Below are 25,495 nucleotides of genomic sequence, written 5' to 3' on the forward strand. Positions count from 1 at the left end.
AGATCTTCAGATTTCACAATTTTGTGATTTTCTTCTAAGACTTTCACATCCCGTGTAGTTTACTTTATTTCTGGGCACATGCTTGATTCAACAATCAGTCAAATTACTGTTATTTTGTTTTCAGAAACTCTGATTTACAACTTTTGGGAAGTCCTGGTGGGAAGAGCCTGAGGCTGCACAAGTCCTAAGACCTTGACTCCAACTCATTTTCTTGTATTTTGGCCTCTCTGTGACTCAACTTTATAAACTAGCTGAAAGGAAGGAAAAGATAGTAGTCTTGACAAACTCTTCAGTCCAATTTCAAGGATACAAATGAAATAGATATGGAATGACTCTGAAAAAACAAATAAAAACCTAATTTTAAGGCATTATTATTTGAGCTGCCTAATTCCTTACAATTTAAAATGAAAACCCCAAATAAGTTGATTCCTACTGAAGAGAGAGCTCACCAGGTAGGGTATGCGCCTTGCCTTGCCTTGCCTTGCCTTGCACATACAATCCAGGCTCAAACCCAGGAACCACAAGGGAGTACTAAACAGAAGGGGAAGTTCTGGTACTGTGATCTCTCTCCTCTCCTATTCTCTGTCTCATCTCCACCTACATGAAAAGCCTGGACCAAGAGTTATAAAACTACATAGTGTAGGGCTCCAGCTCAACAACAACAAAAAACCCGTGTGTGTGTGTGTGTGTGTGTGTGTGTGTGTGTGTGTGTGTGTGTGTGTGTGTTCTAGATACAATCTGACTTTGAAAAAAGGATTTCTCTATATGTTGGTAGGAAGGTTGTTGGCATAAGAAACAACAGTTAAGTCAGATGTGCTTCTCTTGATCTCTTTCAAAATGGAAAATATGTATATGATATTTATAAGATTTTTGCTGTGGTGACTTTTAAGTTTTAGGAATCAGACTGCCCTTGGTATATATATTCTCAGAGTAAATGAATATATGCAGAAACTGCCATTTAACAAATTTAAGGAGGCTTCTTTTTAAATAACATTTCCATAAGCCTTCTGGTTGCAGAATTTCGATGCTGGAGAGCTAAATTTAGGTTCTCACTGTGACTTTAGTCAGTCGTTTTCTTTTTCTTTCTTTCTTTTAATACCATCAGAGTTATTGCTGGGGCTCATCGCCAGCATTATGAATCTACTGCTCCTGGCAGCCATTAATTTTTTTCCTTTCTAATTTTTATTTTATAAAACAGAAGAAAGAGAGAGTGGAGAGAGGGGGCCAGAGAGAGAGAGAGAGAGACATCTGGAGACTTTCACTGTTCAAAAAGCAAACCCCCTGCAGGTGAGAAGCAGGGGGCTCAAACCAAAGTCCTTATGATTGATAATATGTGTGTTTAACCGGATGCACCACCACCTGGCCCCCTTCAGTTGTTTTCTCTTACTGCACAATTTCATTTTTTTTCTGTGCATCAGAAAAGTCTGTTGATAATAACTTGTTTTTCTAAACGATTAACTCAGAAGAGAATTTAATTTGCTATCTCAGGCTATTATATAGACCACACATTTCTGCCTGAATTCTTTTCACAGTGTCTCAGTATAAGCTGCTATTATTTATTTCTGCTTTTGACTGGCTGAATAAACTTAGTGCATTCTGTCAGAGTGTTGAGTCACTTCATTTCAGGTAAGATATGCATAATTCATCAACCTAGCTTTACTTGTCTTTGTCCACAGGATTTTCCTCTGGTTTAATAATAGACTGGGATAAGTTGTGTCTGCCTGTCTTTTTCTAACTTAAGTTTATTTTAATGAACTCATTTTACTGTTATTATTGTATTTAAGCCAATTGTCAGTTTTCATATGAATTCTCTCTCCTAAAGAAAGTATTCTCGGGGGTCAGGCCATAGCACAGCGGGTTAAGCACACATGGCATGAAGCGCAAGGACCAGCACTAAGGATCCTGATTCGAGCCCTGGCTTTCCACCTGCCAGGGGGTCACTTCACAAGCGGTGAAGCAGGTCTGCAGGTGTCTATCTTTCTCTCCCCCTCTCTGTCTTCCCCTCCTCTCTCCATTTCTTTCTGTCCTATCCAGCAACAATGACATCAGTAATAACAACAACAATAATAATAACCACAACAACGATAAAACAACAAGGGCAACGAAAGGGGGAAAAATGGCTTCCAGGAGCAGTGGATTCATAGTGCAGGCACTTCTTCTAGCGTTTGCCCTTCTTCCGTAGCCAGTCAACAGCGTCAGGTTGAGCCTGATGTAAAGTTTCGGGACCTCCTTTGAATCTGGAGAGGTGGCAGTAGTTGACTATGTGGGTCATAGTCTGTCTGTAGCCGCAGGGGCAGTTCGGGTCATCTCTGGCTCCCCAGCGATGGAACATAGCGGCGCACCGGCCATGGCCTGTTCGAGCGATTGAGGAGGGCCCAATCATAACGTGCTAGCTGAGCCCCAGCAATAACCCTGGAGCCAAAAAAGAAAAAAAAAATTTAAAAAGTATTATCGGGGCCAGGCAACAGCACATCTGGTTAAGTGCACACATTACAGTGCTCATGGACCTGGGTTGGGTTCAAGCTCCTGGTCCCCACCTACAGGGAAAAGCTTCACAAGTTGTAAAGCAGGGCTAAAGTTGTCTCTCTACCTTTCTATGTTCCACTCTCCTCTCAGTTTCTCTCTGTCTGTATAAAATAATAAATAAATAAATATAAAAATATAAAAAGTATTTTAGTGTTTAAAATAAAATAAAATCTTACCTTTGTTCCATTCCATAAAATTGACATGTGATTAGAATAACTAAGTTTTATTCCTTTGCAAACCAGGAAAATGAGTTGGTCCACCTGCCTCAGAGCTGTTAAATGCAAAGAGAGATCCATTCTATGTCATGCTGGCCACATCTATGGCACAGATTCAGCATTCCCCAGCCTACCCACTAAGCTGTCTAGTTAAGTTCCCTTTAGTGATACAGTTGTATGTGTTTCCACACACATATAAAATATACAATAAACACACACATGTATGTTTATATGAAGATGTATGGTTGATTTTCACACTGTCTTTGATACCCTTCCTGAATAGAGGATCCAAAGTTTAGACTTGGAAGAGACTTTGGAGACTGTCAACTTTATGAAATTCCCAATATTTTTTTCTTTTCTTCTTTTCATTTTCCTTCCTTCCTTCCTTCCTTCCTTCCTTCCTTCCTTCCTTCCTTCCTTCCTTCTTTCCTTCCTTTTTGGGATGTGGGGGGTAATTAATGAGGCTCCACCTCTCCAGGCAAATGATTTCAGGTAGAGACAGAAGAAGAGAGGGAAATACACCATGTCTCATAACATCCAGTTTTTCTTCCAGTACAGAATCTGGATGCCACATGTGACAATGCAGGACCCACCCCCCACATAGACTAGCTTGTCAGACACACAGTAATCAACATTTCGATTCAGTTCATCATGTTTTCATTCAATTTAATGCCATTTCTTCATATTGTGTCTCTAGTGGAGGATAGGCACTATTCTCTTCTATAAAATTATAGGTAGGGGACCAGGCAGTGGCACACTTGGTTAATCACACATAGTACTATGCAGAAGGACCCACATAAGGATCCAGGTTCCAGCAACCACTCCCCACCTGCAGCAGAGATGCTTTATGTGTGGTGAAGCAGGTCTACAAGTGTTTATCTTTCTCTCCTATCTACACCTCCCCTCTCAATCTCTCTGCCTTATCAAATAAAATAGAAAAGAAATGGGAAAAAAAGGAAAAAAATGGCCACCAGGAGCATTGGATTTGTAGTACCTGCACTAAGCTCCAGCAATAAACCTGGAGGCAAAATTATTTAATTAGCTAATTAATTAATTAAAATTATACTCATAGGATGTCATCTTACACATCTGTTACCAATGATGGCTGCAAAGCAATTCCAGACAAATATCTGTTCAGCTCAGTTAAGCAAACATTTAAAGCTTCTGTAAACCAGTGTAGGCAGTTTCACATTAATCTTTTATAACTTAAAGGCTTCTAAAAAGGCCCACAGTCATTTAATGATGACTAGACCACTGGACAGTCTGAGTTCTGGGAACCAGGTGATGGAGTGTGTTCTGAGAACAGACTGAGACCGGGCAAAGAGAGAAAAAAAAAGTTAATTAGAGGTAACATGAGTGCAAAAATATTTTCTTCCTGAAAATACTAAATGATTCACACAACTTTCACGTACCTCTTTAGCAAATACATTGCTTTCTATACTGTGGGAAGGCAGCACAGCAGTAGAATAAAGGACTTTCATATATAAGGTTTCAAGTTTGATCCTTGACTATCTTTCTCTTTGATAAATAAGCAAATATTTTAAACAAGTATTCTAACACAGAAATCATTAACAATATAGAGATGAAACATCATTTTTTAATAATTAATACTTTGGAGCTAGGTGTTGGCATAACTGGTTGAACACACATTACCATACACAAGGACCTGGGTTCAAATCTTTGCAGTGGGGAAGATTTTCAAATGGTAAAGCAGGTCTTCAGATGTCTGTCTGTCTCTCTCCCTCTCTATATCTTCCTTCCCTCTCAATTTCCCTCTGTCTTATCAAATAGAAGAAAAAGAGAAAATGAATAAATAAAGGGTACTGGGAGAGGTGGATTCATCAAGCAGGCACCGAGCCCCAGGAATAGCACCGGTGGCAATTAAAAAGAAAACACAATGCATACATTAAAATCAAATAGGCTTAATTTTTTTTCATTCTTTTCCTTTTCTTGATACTGAGGATTCTTCATGTGTTTCCATGGCTCTCCTGATGACTTTTCGGTTTTGTTTGGTTTGTTTGAGACTGGGGCTGGATGGTTATGGGTGTTTTGGAGGTGGAGTGCAACACCAGAGTACCACTCCGTGATGGAAACTTCCCTTGTGTCATGCTTCGGTGTGCTGGCATTGAAACCATGGTTCAGGCATAGTAAAGACACATAGTTTCTCTAAGTCAAGCTGGCTTCTGACCTCTAGGCTCAATTTTGAGCTCTTATGTGGAATCTTAAATAACATACAATAGTACATTTTAGAGTCCAAATTCTCTGGTAGATTAGCATGTTAACATTTTTATAATGTTTTACACTTGTTTGCATTATCTTTAAAAAAATTTATTTATAAAAAGGAAACACTGACAAAACCATAGGATAAAAGGGGTACAAATCCACACAATTTCCACCACCAGAACTTCATACCCTATCCCCTCCCCTGATAGCTTTCCTATTCTTTAACCCACTGGGAGTATGGACCCAGGGTCATTATGGGGTGCAGAAGGTGGAAGGTCTGGCATCTGTAATTGCTTCCCCGTTGAACATGGACGTTGACTGGTCGGGATGGACAATCTCTTTAATATACTGCTGTGGGGAGTATTCCTATATCTTTAATCTTTTGGAAGACTTTTAAAAGTAGAGGTTTTATTTCTTCTTTGAAGGTTTTGTAGAATTCATTTGTAAAACCATCTGGGCCAGGACTTTTATTCTTTTATTTTTGATAACTGTTATAGTTTCTTTGGCTGTGATTGGCCTGTTCATATTTTCTAGTTCCTCTGATTAATTTATCTAGGAACCCATCCATTTCTTCCAGGTTCTCTAGCTTGGTGGCATATAGTTATTCATAGAAGCCTCATATGATGCTTTGGATTTCTGTAGTGTCTGTTGTGATATTTCCTCTTTCATTTACAATCCTATTTATTTGAGTCTACTTTTATTTTTTGTGAGTCTAAGAGTTTTATTTATTCTTTTGAAGAACCCATTTAGCTTCATTGCACTTTTTGTATGGCTCTCTTCTTTTATAAAATTTAATTTATTTATTAGTTAATGATAGAGATAGGAGGAGAGACAGAGAGAGAAAGAACCAGCTATCACTCTGGTACATGTGCTGCTGGGGATTGAACTTGAGACCTCATGCTTGAGAGTCCATTGCCTTATCCATTGTGCCACCTCCCAGACCACATGGCTCTCTTATTTTCAGTGTTATTTCTGCCCTAATTTTAGTTACTTAAGTTCTTCTAGTTGCTGTAGGGTTCCTTTGTTCCTCTTCTTTTAAGTCTTTAAGATGTGCGGTTAGGTTGTTTATTTGAGCTTTTTCTTGTTTCCTAATGTGTGGTTGAATGACTATGAACTTCCTATCAGTACTGCCTTAGCTATGTCCCAAATATTTTTATAGCTTATGTCTTCATTTTCATTGGTTTCTCAAAACATTTTAATTTCTTTCTTAATTTCCTCTTTGACCCAGTAGTTGTTAAATAGTGTACTATTGAGTTTCTATATTTGGGGTTTTTTATTAATGTTTTATTGTTGTTAAGTGTTAATTTAATTCCACTGTGATCTGATAAGATGTTTGGGATGATTTCAGTGCTCTTAAATTTGTTTACCATGTCTTTACCTACATTTCTATTTCAACCTAAAACCAGGTTTTTAATTATGTGATCACTCTTCTGATGAACTTTGCATTTGATTCTAAATTTTCACATCTTGGTTAAGGGGCAGCTTGACATAGAGTTTAGAAATATGGACTTAGAAACACACTGGATTTGAGTTCTTGCTTTTCCAGCTGCTAGCTGGGTGAGTGAACATTCAAGTTATTTACTCTGTTGTTCACTTTTCTTATCTGTAAAATGGGAATGAGAGTATCTCTGGCCTTCTACAGTTGACATTAGATTTTTAAATGACTTAATAATCATAGATGTCTGTCCCATTATTAATAACAGCATTTTAATGTTGAACATAAAAAGTCATTTGCACTCATAAGAAACACAACAGGAAAGATTGTAATCAGTACATCCAAGGGAAATCCTCCTCAACCTCCAAAGAATTAACCTCAGGAATAATTATCTCTGTCCAGTTTGAGTCTTGCCAATCTTGAGAGTAAGAAGAAGAATTCTGCCCTCAGGTGTGCTGGGGCAGCAAAGAGATTTTGCTAAGCATTATTCTAAAGTGCTTGACTAGCAGGCACCTCCTTGCTTCAGTTCCTCCACTGGAGAATTCAGGCCTTGTAAGTGTTGCCAGGGGAAAGGAGATGATATTATCCAGAATCAAGTCTATTTATCCTTTAACTCATTTCACGCTTGCCAAAGTTTCCTTATAGCAATGGTTTTAGAATTTCAAAGACCATTTATATAACAGGAAGGCTTGTCTTCATAGTGGGGCCCCTTGGGACAGATTCTACAACTCTGGGAGCTTGTTAGAAAAGGAGAGTTAGGACAGGGGAAAACACATAAATGACTATGCAAAATAATTTACTCCTTGAAGCACCAAAGGTCCCTAAGTCATTGCCCAGTACCACCTTAAGCCTGAGATGAGTAGTACCTTGTTAAAGAGAGAGAGAATTGAAGTTCTTTCACCACCAATCCATAATCTATTTAAAATGATATGTATTTTTAGAGTATGTATGATATGTATCTTAGAGTATGTGTTTCTATATTGAAATTTATTAGTAAGATCAGCACATTGCTAAGATAGGGCATGTCAGGTATGCAAGTGCTATACTCTTTGGACTAGAGCCTTAAATTTTTTAAACAAGTCCTAATAATCTGTATTTAAAAATAAAAAAGAACTGCTGGGGATTCCTTATATATATTCTGACTCAAGAACCTGGTGGAATCCACTTACAAAGGCCCTGTAAGTTCCACTGGTAAGGTTTTAGACTATATACATAAAAGAATCCCAAAAGACTTGAAGAGATTTAATCATGTTCCAGGGACATGGGTGTCTATTTGAAACACAGCAGGGATAGAAAATAAAGGAGAAAGTGAGCCCCTGATGGCATTAGCAGACAGGTGGAAAGAGAAATATCAGGGGTGGGGATAGATAACATAATAGTTATATAAAGAGATTCATGCCTGAGGCTTCATTAACCTGAAGTCCCAGGTTCAGTCCCTCCACCACCATAAACCAGAGAGCACTAGTAAAAAAAATGAATAAATAAATAAGGAAGAAAGAAAAAAATAAAGAAAGAAAGAAAAAGAGATACCAGTATAGAATGCAGACATCTTGATGGCTGACCCTTCTTCAAGGCTTCCTGTGGGGTTTCTGATGTCCTCAGGAGCCTTTCCCTAGGTCATCCCTTAAGAAGACCACAGAACCAGACTTCCTCCAATATGGTGGGAGCCAGACTAGAATCTAGGTCACATACATAGCAAAGAAGCTATCAATGTGAGTTATTATTCACATTACTAATTTGAATAGTCTCAGTAAATGCAAGTGTAGGTAACCTATCTTGTGTTGACTGGAAACCTTGCAATGTGAGAGGTCACTGAGAGAAGAGAGGCTGGTGTCATTGAGCCTTAGGTTCCTATGAACAAACATCACGTAACTGTCAGATGTGGACATTTATTTTTCATATATGAGCATACCAATAACAGTGTCATTCAGTACGTAGCCCTAACTATAATCCCAATCCTGTTGAGAAGAAAGTGCTGAAGAAGTTAGTATTTGTAACTCAGAAAATCAGTTGAGTCACTGGGCTCTGTTTCTAAAAGGAGTGGCCTTTCCCATTTACATATGTTTGCATATCATGTTCACCTTTGCTGTGAATATTTTGATCTTTTAATTCGGTCTGCTGTGTTTTTAGTCACTGGATTAATGACCCATGGCCTACTTCTCCCAGGGCATGAAAGATGGTTAAAATTCCATTTTAAAGGATCCTATGTGGTAAAAGCACTGTGAATGAACCTACACCCTGAAGTGATTTTATTTCTGGAATAGACTCCCAAAGTGGGATTTTATCTTAGTGGATACCCATAAAATGACTGTTGTTGTCCTATGTTTGTTTGTGTATTAGTTTTTCTGGTCCAGTTTCCTTCTTTAATAGTTGCTTGTATGGACATCTATCACTTCATGCTTTCTAGTTACATCTACATAAACACATGTATATATCCTCATACTTTATCACTTTACCTTCTGTCGCTTTCTGAATGTGGCACTAGAAATGAACTAAGGACCTTACGCTTGTGTGATACTGCTGAGCCTCTTCTATCTTTTGTTATATATTTTTTAAAAATACTTGATTTTTGTAGAGTTGGAGCCTGAGCAAGTGTGATTCCATCATGCTAGCTGACTTTCGATGTGTCTTATTTTAAATATAGAGAGGCAGAGAGATAGAGGGAGACACCATAGCACTGCTTTACCGTCTGTGGACCTGCTCTTGGGGATCCCAAATTTGCTAGAACTCAAACCAGGGACTTTACATCTGGCAGGTATTTCCTGACTTCCTTTCCTTTTTTTCTCTTGAGATAGATGAGGAGAGAGGGTTGGATAGACATAGGGAGAAGAGAGACAACTGAGCACCACTTCACCATCGATGGCAACCAACCTTTCTGATGCTTTAGGTCTGTCCTCTCATGTGGTGCCAGGGCTAATAACCAGTGTTTCACAAACAGCAAGGGACGTACTTCTCCTAGGTGAATTATCCCCTGATCCTTCTATTACATTTTTTAAATGAAGTTATTTCAGGTCAATTGGTAAGTATATCTGTGAGTGGCAACTGCCAATCTAGATGGTGTTTTGTTTTTTTGTTTCTTATGTCCAGCAAATAGGCCATGTAGAATAAGAAGTAATGTGAGAGAATGAGAAATGGAAACATCTGAACTCTGAATGTGCACAGCAGAGCAGTTCGGGCCATGTCTATCATTTGGCCAGTGGCCCTGAATCTCAGTGCTTCAGCTAACTGTGGATACACCTGCCATTTAACTTGGGTAGCTCAGGCCCTTCATATTGGTATAGTCTGGAAGATACCACCTTCAGACCATCTACAAGTATCTTCCCCAGACTGTCTTCCTTTTATAGTTCATCATTACCACACTTAAAAGAAAATTGTTGTATCTACTAATTGACAAAACATGCATATCTGACAGAAGTAGGAATTCCATGTATACAACACAACTCTGGAAGGTCTGATGCAGGCAGGGAAAGTCTTTCTAGAAGAGAAGATGGAATGGTTAGTGGTCAAGACTCATTGTTTTGCTTGGATTGAATCCCGAATACAGTATTTCTGGTTGGTTTGAACTGGTTACATCTCTCTCTCTCTTTTTTTTTTGCCTTCAATCATTGGGGCTCAGTGCTGGCACTATGAATCCACTGCTTCTGGCTGTTTTTTTTTTTCTCTTCAATAGGGCAGAGAGAAATTGAGAAGGGAGGGTAGATAGAGAGAGGGAGAAAAAAGAGAGAGACAGACACGTGCAGACCTGCTTCAGGGTTTGTGAAGCGACCTCCCTGCAGGTAGGTAGCCTGAGGCTGGAACCCAGATCCTTATTGGGTCCTTGAGATTCTTACTATGTGCACATGTGCACTTAACCCGGTGCGCCACCGCCAGACCCCACCCCCCGGCCCCCTATCTCTTCTTTTAATAAAATACTGCTTAGTAATTACATCTGGCTCATAAAATTTTTCCAGTCCATTCAAGAGGTTTCATATAACTCTGACCCAGCTTTCCCAAACATTAACACCTACAGTGAGTAATACCAAAAAGGTCAACATTGGTTCTATACTCTTGGTCTATTTATATAGGCTTTTAACTTTTTGATAGTGTCCTGAAGCCATTCTTTTTTCTTACTTTAAATCCACTCTAGAACCCATATTTGCCAAGTAGCCTAGTCTCCAATTTCTAACATCTCCTTCATCTTTGTCTTTGAATGACTGTAGACTTTTGAAACATATCTATCAGTCAGTTGTTTTGTTTGTTATCCTTGATTAGGATTTTTCTGTTGTTTACGATCAAACATGGGTCTCTCTGTTTGGCAACCACAAAAGTGATATTTTGCCCTTTGTTGTACAATGGGCCATATGGGCCTGTCTCTTTACTGCTGATGTTAACTTTACCCCACCCCCTGCTTATCCTGATGTCTGCCAGCTTTTGTTTTTTTCCCCACAAAGTAATGTTTTCCCTTTTGCAATTAGCATGTATCTTTTTGTGAGCTACTTTACAACCATGCAAATAACCCTTTTCTCATCATACTTTACCTTTAAGTTTTAAATAGTAGTTAAATATAGATGAAATACTTAGCATAATGTCTAATAGATTAATGCTAATTCCATTCTCCTAACATTAGTAAATACTGTGATTATGAAAATTTCAATAGAACAAAAATGAGAGCGTCATTGTGCAGTTTGGAAGCATCATTTCTTTCCCTTTTTTCTTTTCTTTTTTGCCTCCGGCGTTATCACTGGGGCTCAGTGCTTACACCAGGAATCCACTGCTCCTGGAGGCCAATTTTTCCCCTTTTGTTGCCCTTGTTTTATTGTTGTTGTTTTTGCAGTCATTGTTGTTGGATAGGACAGGGAGAAATCGAGTGAGGAGAGGGAGACAGGAGGGGAGAGAAAGATAGACACCTGCAGACCTGCTTCACTGCCTGTGAAGTGGGGAGCTGGGGGCTCGAACCTGCATCCTTACACCAGTCCTTATGCTTTGTGCCTTGTGCGCTTAAACTGCTGCACTACCACTGGGCCCCCTGGAAGCAGTTATTAAAGATATTTTTAAAAATAGCTTTGAGGTTTCTAAATGTGCTCACTCTACATTCTTAACTCTCATTAAGATGTTTCTGTCGTCAAGGTTTTACAAGCAGTGACTAATTAATTTATCTTTTTAATTCCACTGAGATACATGAAAACGTGAAACTGGAATAGTGTGTATTTTGGATTACAATTCTGCTATTAAAAGAGAATTAGCAGAGATCCTAATAATTAGTCAGAAAACACATATCAATAGACATAGGAAAATATGTAAAAGAGACTAAAAAAGGGGTGGGCTTACTTAGCAAAGAGGATGGTCTTACTTGATTCTGATGGGCTTTACCTGGTTGTAATTTCCTGGAGCTAGTTGTGGAAAAACACAATGTGGTTCTAAAGGCCACAGTCACATTTGGTTGTATCTGCCTGAAGCTTCACAGAATCTTCTGAATCCTATATACTGCTGCAAATGTATTAAACCTTACCCAGCATAAAGTGGCATTTTCTTTTTTTTCTCTCAAACATTCCCGTACACACCCCAGCACTCAAATACTGAACACTTTCACAGAGGATAGGAGAGTAGCAGATTCACTGGATTTCCTCTTTGCCATTCATGCTTTCTGAAAAATTCTCAATTGTGAAATCTAATTTTGTATTTTGCCCAGGCTCTTAATTTATTGTATCTTCACACGATAATTTTCTTGACCCCTTTTTCTTTTGCATTAAAGAGATTATTAAGGGATGATAAGATCAAAGGTAGGATAATCAAGCTATAGTAAGATTTCTTCATTGCATATATCCTTGAGTATTGTTTTTTTATAATTATTATTTTTTTCCTGCTACCAAGGTTATCGCTGGGGCTCAGTTCCAGCACTATGAATCGACTGCTCCCAGTGGCCTTTTTATTTTTATTTTTAAAAATATTTATTCCCTTTTGTTGTCATTTTTTATTGTTGTTGTTATTGATGTCGTCGTTGTTGGATAGGACGGAGAGAAATGGAAAGAGGAGGGGAAGACAGAGGGGGCTAGAGAAAGACAGACAACTGCAGACTTGCTTCACTGTTTGTGAAGCGACTCCCCTGCAGGTGGGGAACCGGGGGCTCAAACTGGGATCTTTTTGCAGGTCCTTGTGCTTTGTGCCACCTGCACTTAACCTGCTGCGCTAGGTTAGTGGTCATTTTTCCAACTTTTTTTTTTTTTAATTTGACAGGACAGAAAGAAATTGAGAGGGAGAGAGAGAGAGACCCCTGAAGATTTGCTTCATTGCTCCTGAAACACTGCAGCTAGGGAATTTTGGCCCTTGAGTATGGAGATATGTGCTCTTCACTAGGCATGCCACTGTGTGGCCCATTTAAATTATTTTTTTATTAAAAGTGCATAGCTATCTAGTGATACAGCAAGTCTGCTCACACCTAACCAGCACTTCTTATTGTCATCCTTTGAATCAGTGGCACTGGGGTCTATCTTTTATTCTAGGATACTCTCTCTGATTCCTAACTTTTATGTCTAAAAAATCCTGAAGTGCAGGTGTCACTTTCAGTGCCATCTTTCTTGGGATAGTGTCATTGCAGGGTCCTGTTGTCCATCCTCAGCAGTTATCTCTCCCCACTTAATAAATTCCTTGAAGGAAAAAACTGGGTAGGACTTACTATTTTATCCTCAGCTCTGATTTAGTGCCTGTTATGTACATATGTGTGTTAAATAAGTGACTGTCTTATTTTTATTTTTTATTATTTTAAGTTTTTATTTATTTTTAGAATAAATGACTGTTGTGTGAATGAATGAATCAATGAATGAAAAAAAATTCCTTCACCTCCTCCCAGTGACTGCTTTATAGATTATTCTGAGACAAGTGCTATAATTATGCAGACAGCTATATAAAATATATAATCATTTAATCAGTTTACTTCATGATTAGCCCTTTTTACTTACATTTTAGAACTTTTAGTTGTTTGTGTGCCAATACTTGTACTGAGGGATAATGATAAGTTTTTAAAATTTCTTTGAAATTTGACTTTTACCACTTTATTTTTGGTATTTCAACTTAGAGATGGCTTTCGTTGTCACTCAAGCCTGGACTCAAATTCTAGTTTTACACTAGGACATTCTTTAAAAATTTTTTTTATATTTATTTATTGTCCCTTTTGTTCCCCTTGTTGTTTTTATTGTTGTAGTTATTATTGTTGTTGTTATTGATGTCACCGTTGTTAGATAGGACAGAGAGAAATGGAGAGAGTAGGGGAAGACAGAGAGAGGGAGAGAAAGATAGACACCTGCAGACCTGCTTCACCGCCTATGAAGCAACTCCCTGGGATCCTTACGCTGGTCCTTGTGCTTGGTGCCACATTTGCTTAACCTGCTGTGCTACCGCCCGACTCCCCACTAGGACATTCTTAACCAGTGTGGTGATGAATTAATTACTTTCACTTTGAATCAATTACAGTAGGATCTTGAGGCAGTGCCTTTAAATGTGCCCATAGAAAGAGAATGCACAGGAAGATGGGCTTAGAAGACATGGCTTCAGTTCAGATACTAAAGCAGGACTGAGGACATGACACAGCTCTTTCTGTTTTCCCTGTGTTTCTTCTGCCTCCCTAAAGTCTCTAAAAATTGTGGGAAGCAGTTTGTATCACCCCTGCAACTTTCCAACATAAGTCAACTCCAGTTCTGTGTCTTTCCTGCTGCCTGAGTAGTAGACCAGCAAGGTAATCTGGAGAAGAGAAGGCATTAACTGTCCCCAGGGGCAGCCTTCAGTCAGTGGAGGATGTGGGTTGATGGGTAACTGTCAAGACCTCCTGACCCTCATTAAATGGCTCTGAGCTCTCTTACCCTTCTGTTTCTCTGAGGGTCTCTCTTCAAGGGATGATCTAGCTATACTGCAGCACATCTAATAGTGTCCCTGCTACAACCCTTTCTCTTGTGCTGCTCTTGCTCATTTCACTTCTTACCAGTATCACCTTTCAAAGCCTTTGCATCTCAAAAATACTCTTTATGTATTTTAATACACATTGATTTAATTAAGACAACTAGGTAGTAATCTAATTCTAAAGATAGTTAATATTTGTGGTGGTTTGAGACAAAAATTATTTCTGTGGTCATATTCCTAAGGTGAAACTTTGGCGATATTCAATAGAGTTAGGAAAATAAGATTGGGGGAGAAAAAGTCAGAGAGAGAAGTATCAGAGCCATTCTTGTTCTGCCATTCTTGAAATTCCATGTTTCTGTCTTGTTTTTATGCACTACCAGGGACTGAACCCAGAGCCCCTCACATGCATGGTATGTGCTCTGCCTGCCTCTATGACATCTTCCCAGTACATTGATAAGTCACCATGTATATGGCACACTCCTGTTCTGCAAATGAGAATGCCAAAGGATTATAAATTTTAACAATTGCTCATGAGCATGGACATACATTACAATGAAGCAAAACAATATATGACAGCTAGTGCTTTTATAAGATTATTTATGACATATTCTTTAAAATATATGATTTTTCCATTGAAGCTTTTATTTCAGAGTTATTAGCAACTATTCATTTTGGTGGGTTCAGTAAAAATGGATTTGTTCATCTTGTTAATCAGCAAAAAATAAAGATTATGATAAACCCTTTCTGAAGATGTGGCTTTTCTTAAAAATAAAAGAAAATCTAAATTGAAAGTTGCTATAAATTTTGAATGATTAATGCCATGCAAAATAAATCATTAGAAATTTCTGATGGATATAAACAAGTGATCACTTGAAAAATTACAGAGGTAATTAAACATATGATTTTTTATTTAGCAGCATTATATTGGGATGCATATAAATTAAAATCCATTTAATTTTAACACATCCTTTCATTTTTGGTAGTAAGCAGGTGTGGGTTAAATCTAAAGCAATTTATCTCTAATAATTTTATATCTGTTTGTATTTCTTGATAAATAATGACATATCTGGTTCATATCATTCAAGCATATAAAATCTAGATTTTTTATTTCTTTGATTCACTATGCAGTGTTGTTTCATTTTTCTATATATAAAGATGCAAAACTTTAGACACTTTTGTAGAAAAAAGAGTCAAAATTGCTTTCTAAATTTCATGAAGTTTTCATTCTACAAAGGGAAAAGAGTTCTCCAGTTAGCAGCATTAGCCTTTGTATCTATTGCTAAAAAGTCTTCACAGTCTACAGCATCTGGATATCTCAACACACGTCAAGCTAAAAATAGGTGCATATCAAGATCTATCTATAAATGCAAGACATCTTGTCCATGAAACTGATTTTCACTATGGGATATACAAAGAAGGCAAATTGAACATAAATTTGTAAGATAAAATCTTCACATTTCCTTTTTTAGTGAATCTTGACAGATGCATGCTTAAATGTTTTGAAGAAGACTAACCCAACTGAAAAAAGTCTAAAATAAATTGTACATCATGATGAACTCAAGCAGCAATGAAGTTGATGTTAGAGAAAGAAGCTTAAGTTAGACTTGAGTCTTCTAGTTGCCTTTTACAAGAGAGACATAGACCAGTAGATAGTACCAAACTATACATTTTACATCAAACACTTAATTGTCAAATAAAAACTGGCCTTGAATGCCATGCAGCATTCATGTTTTAGCAGTCATCTGTGTTAATAGTGGTGTAAAGTAAAGCATCACTTTGTGAAAAGTGGAAGGCTTTTCATTTTACATTAACGATTATGCACATTATTGATTGTCTTTCCTGGTTGTTATTCCTTACAGAGAGTGAATCTGTCCTTCGATTTCCCATTTTATGGCCATTTCCTACGTGAAATCACTGTGGCAACTGGGGGTAAGTGGTTTTCTCCCCATTCACCCAATTCACCCTAAATAATAATAATCTACAGTTTCACTTCAGTTATTATTTTTAATTAGAACCATATTTTGAAAGGGACATTTTGGGGGGAATCCATCCTCTTCTCTATAAAATTAAACAATAGAAAGTATATTTGAGGGTGGGTGGGTGGTGCACCTAGTTAAGTACACATAATATGCGCAGGGACCCACTCAAGGACCCAGGTTCAATCCCACACTCCCCACCTGCAGTGGAGACACTTCAAAGGTGGTGAAGCAGATCTGTAGGTGTCTTTTTTTTCCCCTCACTATCTCCCTCTCCCCTCTCAAATTCTCTCTGCTCTACTGAATAAAATGAGGAGGGAGGGAAAAAACAACCAGTAGGAGATATGCCTTTTTAGTGCCAGCACCAAGCCCAGATGATAACCATATATTTCTTGGAAAAAAATTTCCAGCCTGTGTATGGATCAACCTATCAATGCCCATGTACAGTGGAGAAGCAATTATAGAAACCAGACCTCTAACCTTCTGCTCTCCATGAATATTTTTGGTCCATACTCCCAGAGGGATAAAGAATAGGAAGACTTCTAAGAGGGGAAAGGGATATGGAATTCTGGTGGTGGGAACTGTATGGAATTGTACCCATCCTACCCCATAGTCTTGTCAAATATCATGAAATCACTAATTAAAAAAATTAGTGAAACATTTCAAAAGAAAAAAAAAAACTTCCCAGCCTAAATATATGTATTTATAATTCCAACAGAGACTCACCTCTGCTTTTCTTCTAAGTTTATTTTTTAATTGTTACAATTATAGTAAGAATGTGTGAATGAACATAGAGCAAGACAGAAAATGTTCTTAAGGTAGTTCTTGAGGAATATATGTATTTAGCATGCATAGTTGATAGATATAAATATGTACATATGCACATATACAACAGGTATATTGGTTTTAAATATTTGCTTATTTCCCTTATTGTATGCTGTACTTACTAGCAACTTATTTGAGTATTAAAAACAAAAGTTCATTTTGAATTCACTTTACTTTGCTTTGCTATATAGATTCGGAGGTTAGTTTCCAGATTAGTACCTAGAGAAGCGATTCTCATTTTTTATTATTTATTATTTTTATATTTTATTTATTTATTTAAAAAAGGAGACATTAACAAAGCCATAGGATAGGAGGGGTACAAATTCACACAGTTCCCACAAACAGATATCCACATCCCATCCCCTCCCCTGATAGCTTTACCATTCTCAATCCCTCTGGGAATATGGACCCAGGGTCATTGTGGGTTGCAGAAGGTGGAAGGTCTGGCTTCTGTAATTGCTTCACCGCTGAACATGGGCATTGACTGGTCAATCCATACTCCCAACCTGTCTCTCTCTTTCCCTAGTAGGGTGGGTCTCTGGGGAAGCTGAACTCCAGGACACATTGGTGAAGTCCGCTGTCCAGGGAAGTCTGGTCGGCAACATGCTGGCATCTGGAACCTGGGGCTGAAAAGAGAGTTAACATACAAAGCCAAACAAATTGTTGAACAGTTATGGACCTAAAGGCTGCAATAGATGAAGTGTTGGGAAGCACTCACTGCAGACTATTGTGTACTTTTGCTTTCAGGTAGATATTTTGCCCTTGTTTATGGATACATGTGAACATATGCTCTATCTCATGGGACCTGGTCTATATCTAGGTTTTGGGACTTTGTTAGGAAGTGAACCACCTGGAATGGAATTAGAGAATACTATGAAAGGAAAGGTCTCACCCGAGTAATGAAGCTGAAGGGTTGTCATTACACACATGAAGTCTCTGGACACAGTCTGAAGTGAAGCATGCTGAGGTGGCACTTGTTGCATTGATTAGGTTGTGATTGGCAGATGCAATGTTATTTGATATGAATTGAGAGAATCATGCAGGAAAGTGGGCCCTACCCTAAGGTCCCAGGACTGGGGGAATTAAAGGCTCTATAGTGCAAATGTGAGATTCCTGCTGTCTTAGGGTTCAAGAAGACAATAGATAGTTATTGTTATCATCACATTATTTGGTAATAGGGTTTTTTGAAAAGTCCCTTTGTTAGGATTTGCTATATAATACCCAACATCTTGTATATAGCTATGCCACTGGTTGCTTCTGTTCTCCCTGGTCTAGGCTTCTGAGAAAGTCAACATATCAAAGACTTAACCTATGTATTAAAAAGACTCAGTCTGTGCTTTAAAAAGTTTGAGACATACAATCAATTTTTCCCCTCTCATATTAATTAAATAGTGATTCATATGACTACAATTTAATAGGAGTGTACATAAAGACCATTCCCACCACCAAAAGACTGTGTCCCTTCCCACCCACCCACCCCTGCCACCCAGGGAACCCTAATGTCCACCCTCCCCCTCACCACAGGGTTTTTATTTTGTTGCCCTACTCTAGATTTAGTCAAATCCTGGTTTTAGTTTCCCTTTCTGTTCTTCTTTCTCAGCTTCTGTTGGTGAGTGGGATCATCCCATACTCATCTTTATCTTTCTGACTTAGCTCACTTAACGTACTTCCTTTATCTCCATCCACGATGGGTCAGAGAAGGTGAGTTCATTGTTCTTAATAGCTGCATAGTATTCCATTGTGCATATATACCACAGCTTTCTCAGCCACTCCTCTGTTGTTGGGCACCTGGTTGCTTCCAGATTTTAGCTATTATGAATTGTGCTGTTATGAACATAGGTGTGCACATATCTTTTTGGTTGGGTGTTATGGAGTCCTTAGGGTATATCCCCAGGAGAGGAATTACTAGGTCATATGGAAGGTCCATGTCTAGCTTTGTGAGAGTTCTCCAGACTGCTCTCCAGAGAGGCTGGACCAATTTACATCCCCACCAGCAGTGCAGAAGTATATCCCAGAAATCAGAGAGTTAATGCTTAGGTGCTTCTATCCAAAGTAAGCAGACTGCCAAAGAAAATCCCTTTAAACCTAACATCTATGCTAAAAACAGGGAATAATGATTTAAAATAGAAGTTAAAAAGTAAATAAAATGTATGTCAAAAGATACTAATAATTTTAATCGAAAGACAGCAGAACGCTCATGGCCAGTTCACCATGGACCAGAGTTCGTGGCTTTCCCTGGTCTTACGTGTTTTCTGGAAGACATGGGAGGCATGTCAATCACTCTTTTGTCATACTGTAGTATAACGCTTACTACATATGTAAAATTCAGAAGAACATTTATAACTTGATATCTCAATAAGCAAATAGAATTCTTATTAGCTCTTGTTATGAACACTGGTAAGAGAAGCTACCTCTGCTTTGGGAATTTACAGGCTAGTAGACTGTTGCACAAGCTGAGGATGATAGTCCAGAAGAGATGACATTCAAAGTGTTATGCCATCAATGCAGCATGCTCGCCAGCCTACATGTATGGAGTTGTTTTAATGTTACCATCTCAGGTTATGTGGATGAGAAGGAGTAGGGAATTACTTTGCAGTAAGAAATGCCTTGAGTGAAAATACAGAAAGGTGGGGGGCACAGTACATAACTGTTTGACATTCACTATATGATTTGTTTTTTTATTTTACTTATTTATTTATTTGATTGATAGGACAAAGATAAATTAAGGGTGGAAGGGGAGGTAGAAAAGGGGAGACAAAGAGATTCCTGCAGCACTGCTTCACCACTCATGAAATTTCCCTCCTGGGAGCTGAAGCCCAGATCCTTGTGCATTGCAGCATGTGCACTCAACCAGATGTGCCAGCCCAGCCCTTAGTGTCTGTTTACAAAACAAAACAAAAAGAAAAGTGGCAGATTAAGTTGAGAAAAGTAGTTAAGTAGTTTGGGTAATTGTATGTAATTCCTCAACAGTCATTTTGAGTCATTAGTCTTTAAGTAGTGAAATTTTAAGAAGGTGAATACTGACACGTAATGTCTCAAAGTATAAATATATTGGAATTATACACATAATTAGAAGACTACTGAAATAGTTTAATCAATATGGAGAAGCATGGTTATTCTGTGGCTTTAAGCCAAGGAAAAGAAATGATGCTATTAGGGGGGAAAAAGATATGCATCTGAAAAGCTAGTTTTTAAGGAAACCCAATGTTCTCAATCTATTGAATACTGTAGAGAAAAAGAGTGTGAGGAAAAACATAAATATTTAACCTTTTTTGATTTATGTGTTTGTTAAATGTTTAAAATTGGGGCCGGGGGTGGCACACCTGGTTGAGTGACATGTTACAGTGTGAAAGGACCTGGGTTCGAGTCCCTGGCCCCCACCTGCAGGGGGGAAGCTTTGCAAGTGGTGAAGCAGGGCTGCAGGTGTCTGTCTGCTATCTCCTCCTTCCCTCTCGATTTCTGACTGTTTCTATCTAATAAATAAAGATAATTTAAAAAATAAATAAATTTAAAATTTTTTTTATGATCTTTAAGTGTTGGATAGAGACAACCAGAAATCAAGAGGGAAGAGGTAGAAAGAGACATAGAGATGCCTGTGGCACTTTTCACTACTTGCAAAGCTTCCCCCGTACAGATGGGGGCCTGGAGCTTGAACCCTGGTATTTGCACATTATAAAATATGCGCTCAACCAGGTGCATCACCACCTGGCCCCAATGTATGTATTTCTGTGACATTACAGTATCAGGCATTTAACTAATGTCTGATAGGATTGAATAGAAGGGTAAAATTGCAAGGTTGCCTCAATAAATGATAAATTTGTTTTGTTTAAACATGGATAACAATAATAATTATAGTTATTATGTGATATAGACATTAGGCTTGTTTACATTACTAGTGTTACTTTGAGTTTTACTTATTTTGTTTTATTTTTTTTAAGATTGTATTTATTTATTAATGAGAAAGATAGGAGGAGAGAGAGAAAGAACCAGACATCATTCTGCACATGTGCTGCCGGGAAGTGAACTCAAGACCTCATGCTTGAGAATCCAGTGCTTTATCCATTGCTCCACCTCCCAGACCATTTACTTTGAGTTTTAAATGTTAATTGTTAATCATGTTTGTTAAAACTCTGCACATATAGTGCTAAAAATATAAGCAGCTTTGCCTTTTAAATTTCTCAAATTGTTTTATCTTTCAAAACTCACGTCAATGATGAAGACAGTATAAAACAAAATATCCCATAACTGTGTTGGTAAGGGAAAAACCCAAACAGATGGTTGTATCATCTTTACTGCTTCAAAGTACCACTTTACTTTGAAAAAAAAATCCTCAAAATAAGTGAAAAAAATCTGTTGTCTTTAGTGATCTCTGTTTTCTTGCAAGAAACCACTAATGTAAAAAGAAAAAAAAAAAACTTCTTGTCCTTTACTTAAAACATGCCAGCATGAAAGGCACTTATATAAATCCATTCTCCTGTTGAGACAGGCCTTATCCAGATGATTAGATGCTAGCCTGAGTTTCTTCAGTATTGAGTGAAATCTTTCTGCAGACTTTTTCTTTTCCTTTCTTTTCTGATCCTTTCTTTTCTTTACCCTTTTTAATATTCCTTCTTATACTGATAGCATAGAGAGAGATTGATAGGAGGGAGATGGGGAAAGAACAAGAGAGAAAAAGAAACACCTATAGCCCTGCTTCACTGCTGATGAAGCTTTCCCCTCTGCAGGTGGGATTTGGGCCTTGAACCTGAGTCCTTGCACATTAGGATGTGTGTGCTCAACAGGGTATGCCACTGCCAGACCCTGATCTATGGCTGTTTTCAACAAACTTATACATAACTTCAGTTGTTCCATTAATTAACATTGATTATGGCTCTGCTGTGTACAGAAAATTTTGTGCGGTACTTCAGTGTACTCAGAAGAAAGTGAACTGTGATTCCTATTCAGAATGTGAACATTAAGAAGAGGGAGGAGTGGGGCATATGACTGAGGATTAAGAGAAGGCTAACACAACACTTACACCTGAAGGAGCCAGTGGTTGCTCAGAGAGGAGCTCCTGCTTGTTGATCCAGAACTAGTTGGTGAAAGAGCTCACATTTGAAAGAAGGAAGAAACATTCCAATAACGTTAAGCTAAAATGCAGACACTATACTGAGTGTGTTTGGAGGGTCATCAAAAATAGCATTAATGGAGAGTTGGAGTAAGCCTAATGGGAAGAATAATGTGAAATACTTTGAACATAAGACATTTGGATGACATCCAGCAAGCACTGGGTTTCTTTGAAATGATTGTACATCTGTTTTAAAGGACACGGAGGGTGAGGTCTACTGACATATTTGGGGCAGATGTGAAACTATCAGTATGACAGGAAAAGTCTATGTAAAACAACATTTCCTCAATAAATATGATAAAATTATATAACATAAATAAGTGATAAATAAGATTCAGTTATTAAACATGGAAGGTTCCGAAGAAAAGCACAATTCTGGTTAAACATCACTGATAGCAGTTTACTGCAAATAGACCTAGAATACATATATTTATTTTAAAAGTGTTCTTTTTTAATCTGCCACTCCTTTCTTTTAAAATTTAACTTGTCAGGGCTCAGAGAAATTGAGAGGGGAGGGAAAGATAGAAAAGAAGAGACAGATACTTGAAGCAGCTCTGCTTCACTGATTGTAAAGCACCCCGCACCAGAGTCTGAACCCAAATCCTTGCTCATGGTAATATGACCCAGGGAGGTCGATATGAAACTGAAATGAGAAAAGATACTCTGTTGACTATCCAGTTTCTTCTGCTGTGTCTAGAAATGCTTTTTGAATACCATTTGAGGAAAACAGAGTGAAATGTTGAAGTAGGTATTTTAAATCTCAAACACCTTCTCTCTTTTGTTGTTTTCCATTTCCCATGCATCCATAAAATCTTTCTCTTCTCCTTCTCTTCTTCTTTCTGTCTGTCTCTCTCCTTCTCCACATCGGCACTAAATTACTTAATACTATAATGAAGTTAAAGATTTCTTTTGTGTTACTGTAGGATTGTAGTATGTCACAAAAGAAAGTACGGATTTAAAAATACGGATACATAATTTACTGTGATTCACCTTGCTATAAATACATCTGTAGCTATATTAATATAAACACATATACACTTACATACACTTTTGGATAAACTTAAGTTTTGAATTAAAAACTAAATATCCAGTTATTTATTTATAAACTGCAAAAATTATTCTTCACTTATTAAGTATTTTAATTTTCAAAAGTTTCAATCATCCACACAAATAATACACAAAATGAAATGGAAATACCATCTTATTTTCTGGTTCACTGGCAGCAGAATCTGAAAGCATTTATTTATCTTTCTATTTAAAGAATACTTTAGAATGCACATGTTTTAGGTATTAAAAGAGCCAGGACTCTGTGCATTTCATGAAAAAATATCCCCATTAATGGCACCACTAAGCTGCATTGCTTAAATTTCACACTGCCTTTTATCACTAACTATATGAATACTTTGACTCTCTTATTATGCTGCTAAGGTGATCTTTTAAATGCTTCAAAAAGTATATTTGAGTATTTGACTTTCCATACCTATCATCATCACTGATAATCCTTTGAGTCTGTCATGAAAACACACATCTGTGAATTAGAGGATAGGGTGTGAGGGAAAGTGCTACTTAAACAATGAGGTAAAGAGTTTGTCTAGTTAGCTGAGGGGCCCCAAATGTACATAAGCAGGCAGATGCTGACTTACAGCTAAAATAGTAGATGAGAGAGCAGGCAGTCCTTCATGAGAGCTGTCAGAGGCACATGAACTGAAAAGGCTTATTTACCTTGTCTGAAGAACTTGCCTTCACTTTCTACACAAATATCTAATTTGAAATTTTATAGGAAACTTTTGAATTTTATATATCATTTAAAGCATTATAACTAAGAAAATATAAAATCTTCCTTAAGTAATCATTTTAATATCTGAAAAGTCACATTATGAGATTAAAGGAGTCAAAAAAGCAAAAGTAAATTATTAGTCTCCTCCTCCCCCTACTACCTGAGGTTCATTAGTAACCCTGCAAGCACAAAAAGCAAGGTATCTCTGAGATATGGTATTATAAAAATATACAGCCAGGGACACGGATCTATCTAACTTGTGTACCTGAGGCCTCAGAGGTCACAAGTACAAACCTTTTGTCCTTATGCCAGCCAAATGTGAAAGGTCATTCGGTCCCAACTCTTCTTTTACTCTCTCACAATAAATTAATAAATCCTCAAGAACAAAATTAAGAGTGACTCACCCAATATAGTAGACACTTTACCACGCACAAAGATCTGACCTCAAGTCCCAGGCTACTCACAGAAGCACCTGCATGGGGGGAGCTTGATGAGCAGTGAACAGTGCTATAGTAGGTCACCTTCTCTTACTGGTTATGATGAACTTGAGCCTTTGTACGTGCATGACTTCACTGCTTCTAGGCCGTGTGTGTGTGTGTGTGTGTGTGTGTGTGTGTGTGTGTGTGTGTGTGAGAGAGAGAGAGAGAGAGAGAGAGAGACTGAGACAGAAACCTATTTATGTAGCACTCCAATCGGTACTGGTTCTTTTTATAGGTCAGAGCATGAGAAGTCTATTCAGGGAGCTCTCTCTCTCCAGCCCTGGGCAGAGTTTATGCATATAAAGAAATCTGTTGCAGGAAGGAAAGATACTGAAGGGTTAAGTATCTGCCAACTGTAAATTCATTCATTGTGTGATGTTTGATGTGTGCTCTACTGGCGACTCTATGGCTCTCTGAGCTATCCCTCTGGGATCCTGAGAGTTCATCTAAGCAGTCATCCTTGATATATTCTCTTCTCCAAATGGTCTAATTTGCAGTAGACTCAGCAGATTGATCACTGCTATGCTATTTTCTCAGCTACACATTTACAAGCTGCTTTGCTTCTCCTGTGTATTGACAAATCACACTTCCTTAGTAGTCAACTCTTTGGAGTTGCATGTGAAGGATCATCAGAGATTAGATCAGTAGGAGACCCAAAAAGGGGTCATTTGGAACGTAGAACTGAGTATTAGGAATATACAAGAAAATTATCAGTAGAAGAAATAAAGTGTTTAACAAAGGAGGCCATTTCTGGACAAAAGAGAAAGGGCTGTTAGCTCACACATGATGGATAAGTCTATCACTAGAAAATGGACCTCACTTAGGGAAATCATCATTTATCCCCCATGAAGATCCAGCATTCATTTGAATCTTGGTCAACAAATATCTTACCCACATTCCTTCCCATGAATGCATGAATAACATATAAATAACTTTATTACACAAGTACTCAAATACATCACACAGAAGCAAAGGGAGTTTAAGGAATTCTTTAATAAAGTAGTGTACAGCTTGTTTTAGAAATGAAAATAGTATGCTCATAAGGATTTCTTTGAAGATTACA

The 25,495-nt window shown here is 37.9% G+C and overlaps 1 protein-coding gene and 1 non-coding gene across 2 annotated transcripts in view; both read left to right on the plus strand.

Moving 5' to 3' along the window:
• The window catches only part of PLXDC2 (plexin domain containing 2), a 410,079-nt gene that overhangs the window by 216,155 nt on the left and 168,429 nt on the right, over positions 1 to 25,495 (plus strand). The window contains exon 4 of the mRNA XM_060192256.1: positions 16,128 to 16,197. Within this exon, the coding sequence (XP_060048239.1) occupies positions 16,128 to 16,197 (70 nt within the window). The remainder of the gene's footprint in view (positions 1 to 16,127; positions 16,198 to 25,495) is intronic.
• LOC132539177 (small Cajal body-specific RNA 18) lies at positions 3,975 to 4,057 on the plus strand. Its single transcript, XR_009550473.1, has one exon. It is a non-coding gene; the product is annotated as a small Cajal body-specific RNA 18 (non-coding RNA).

This window comes from Erinaceus europaeus, chromosome 6, assembly GCF_950295315.1.
Source record: "Erinaceus europaeus chromosome 6, mEriEur2.1, whole genome shotgun sequence".
NCBI lineage: Eukaryota > Metazoa > Chordata > Mammalia > Eulipotyphla > Erinaceidae > Erinaceus > Erinaceus europaeus.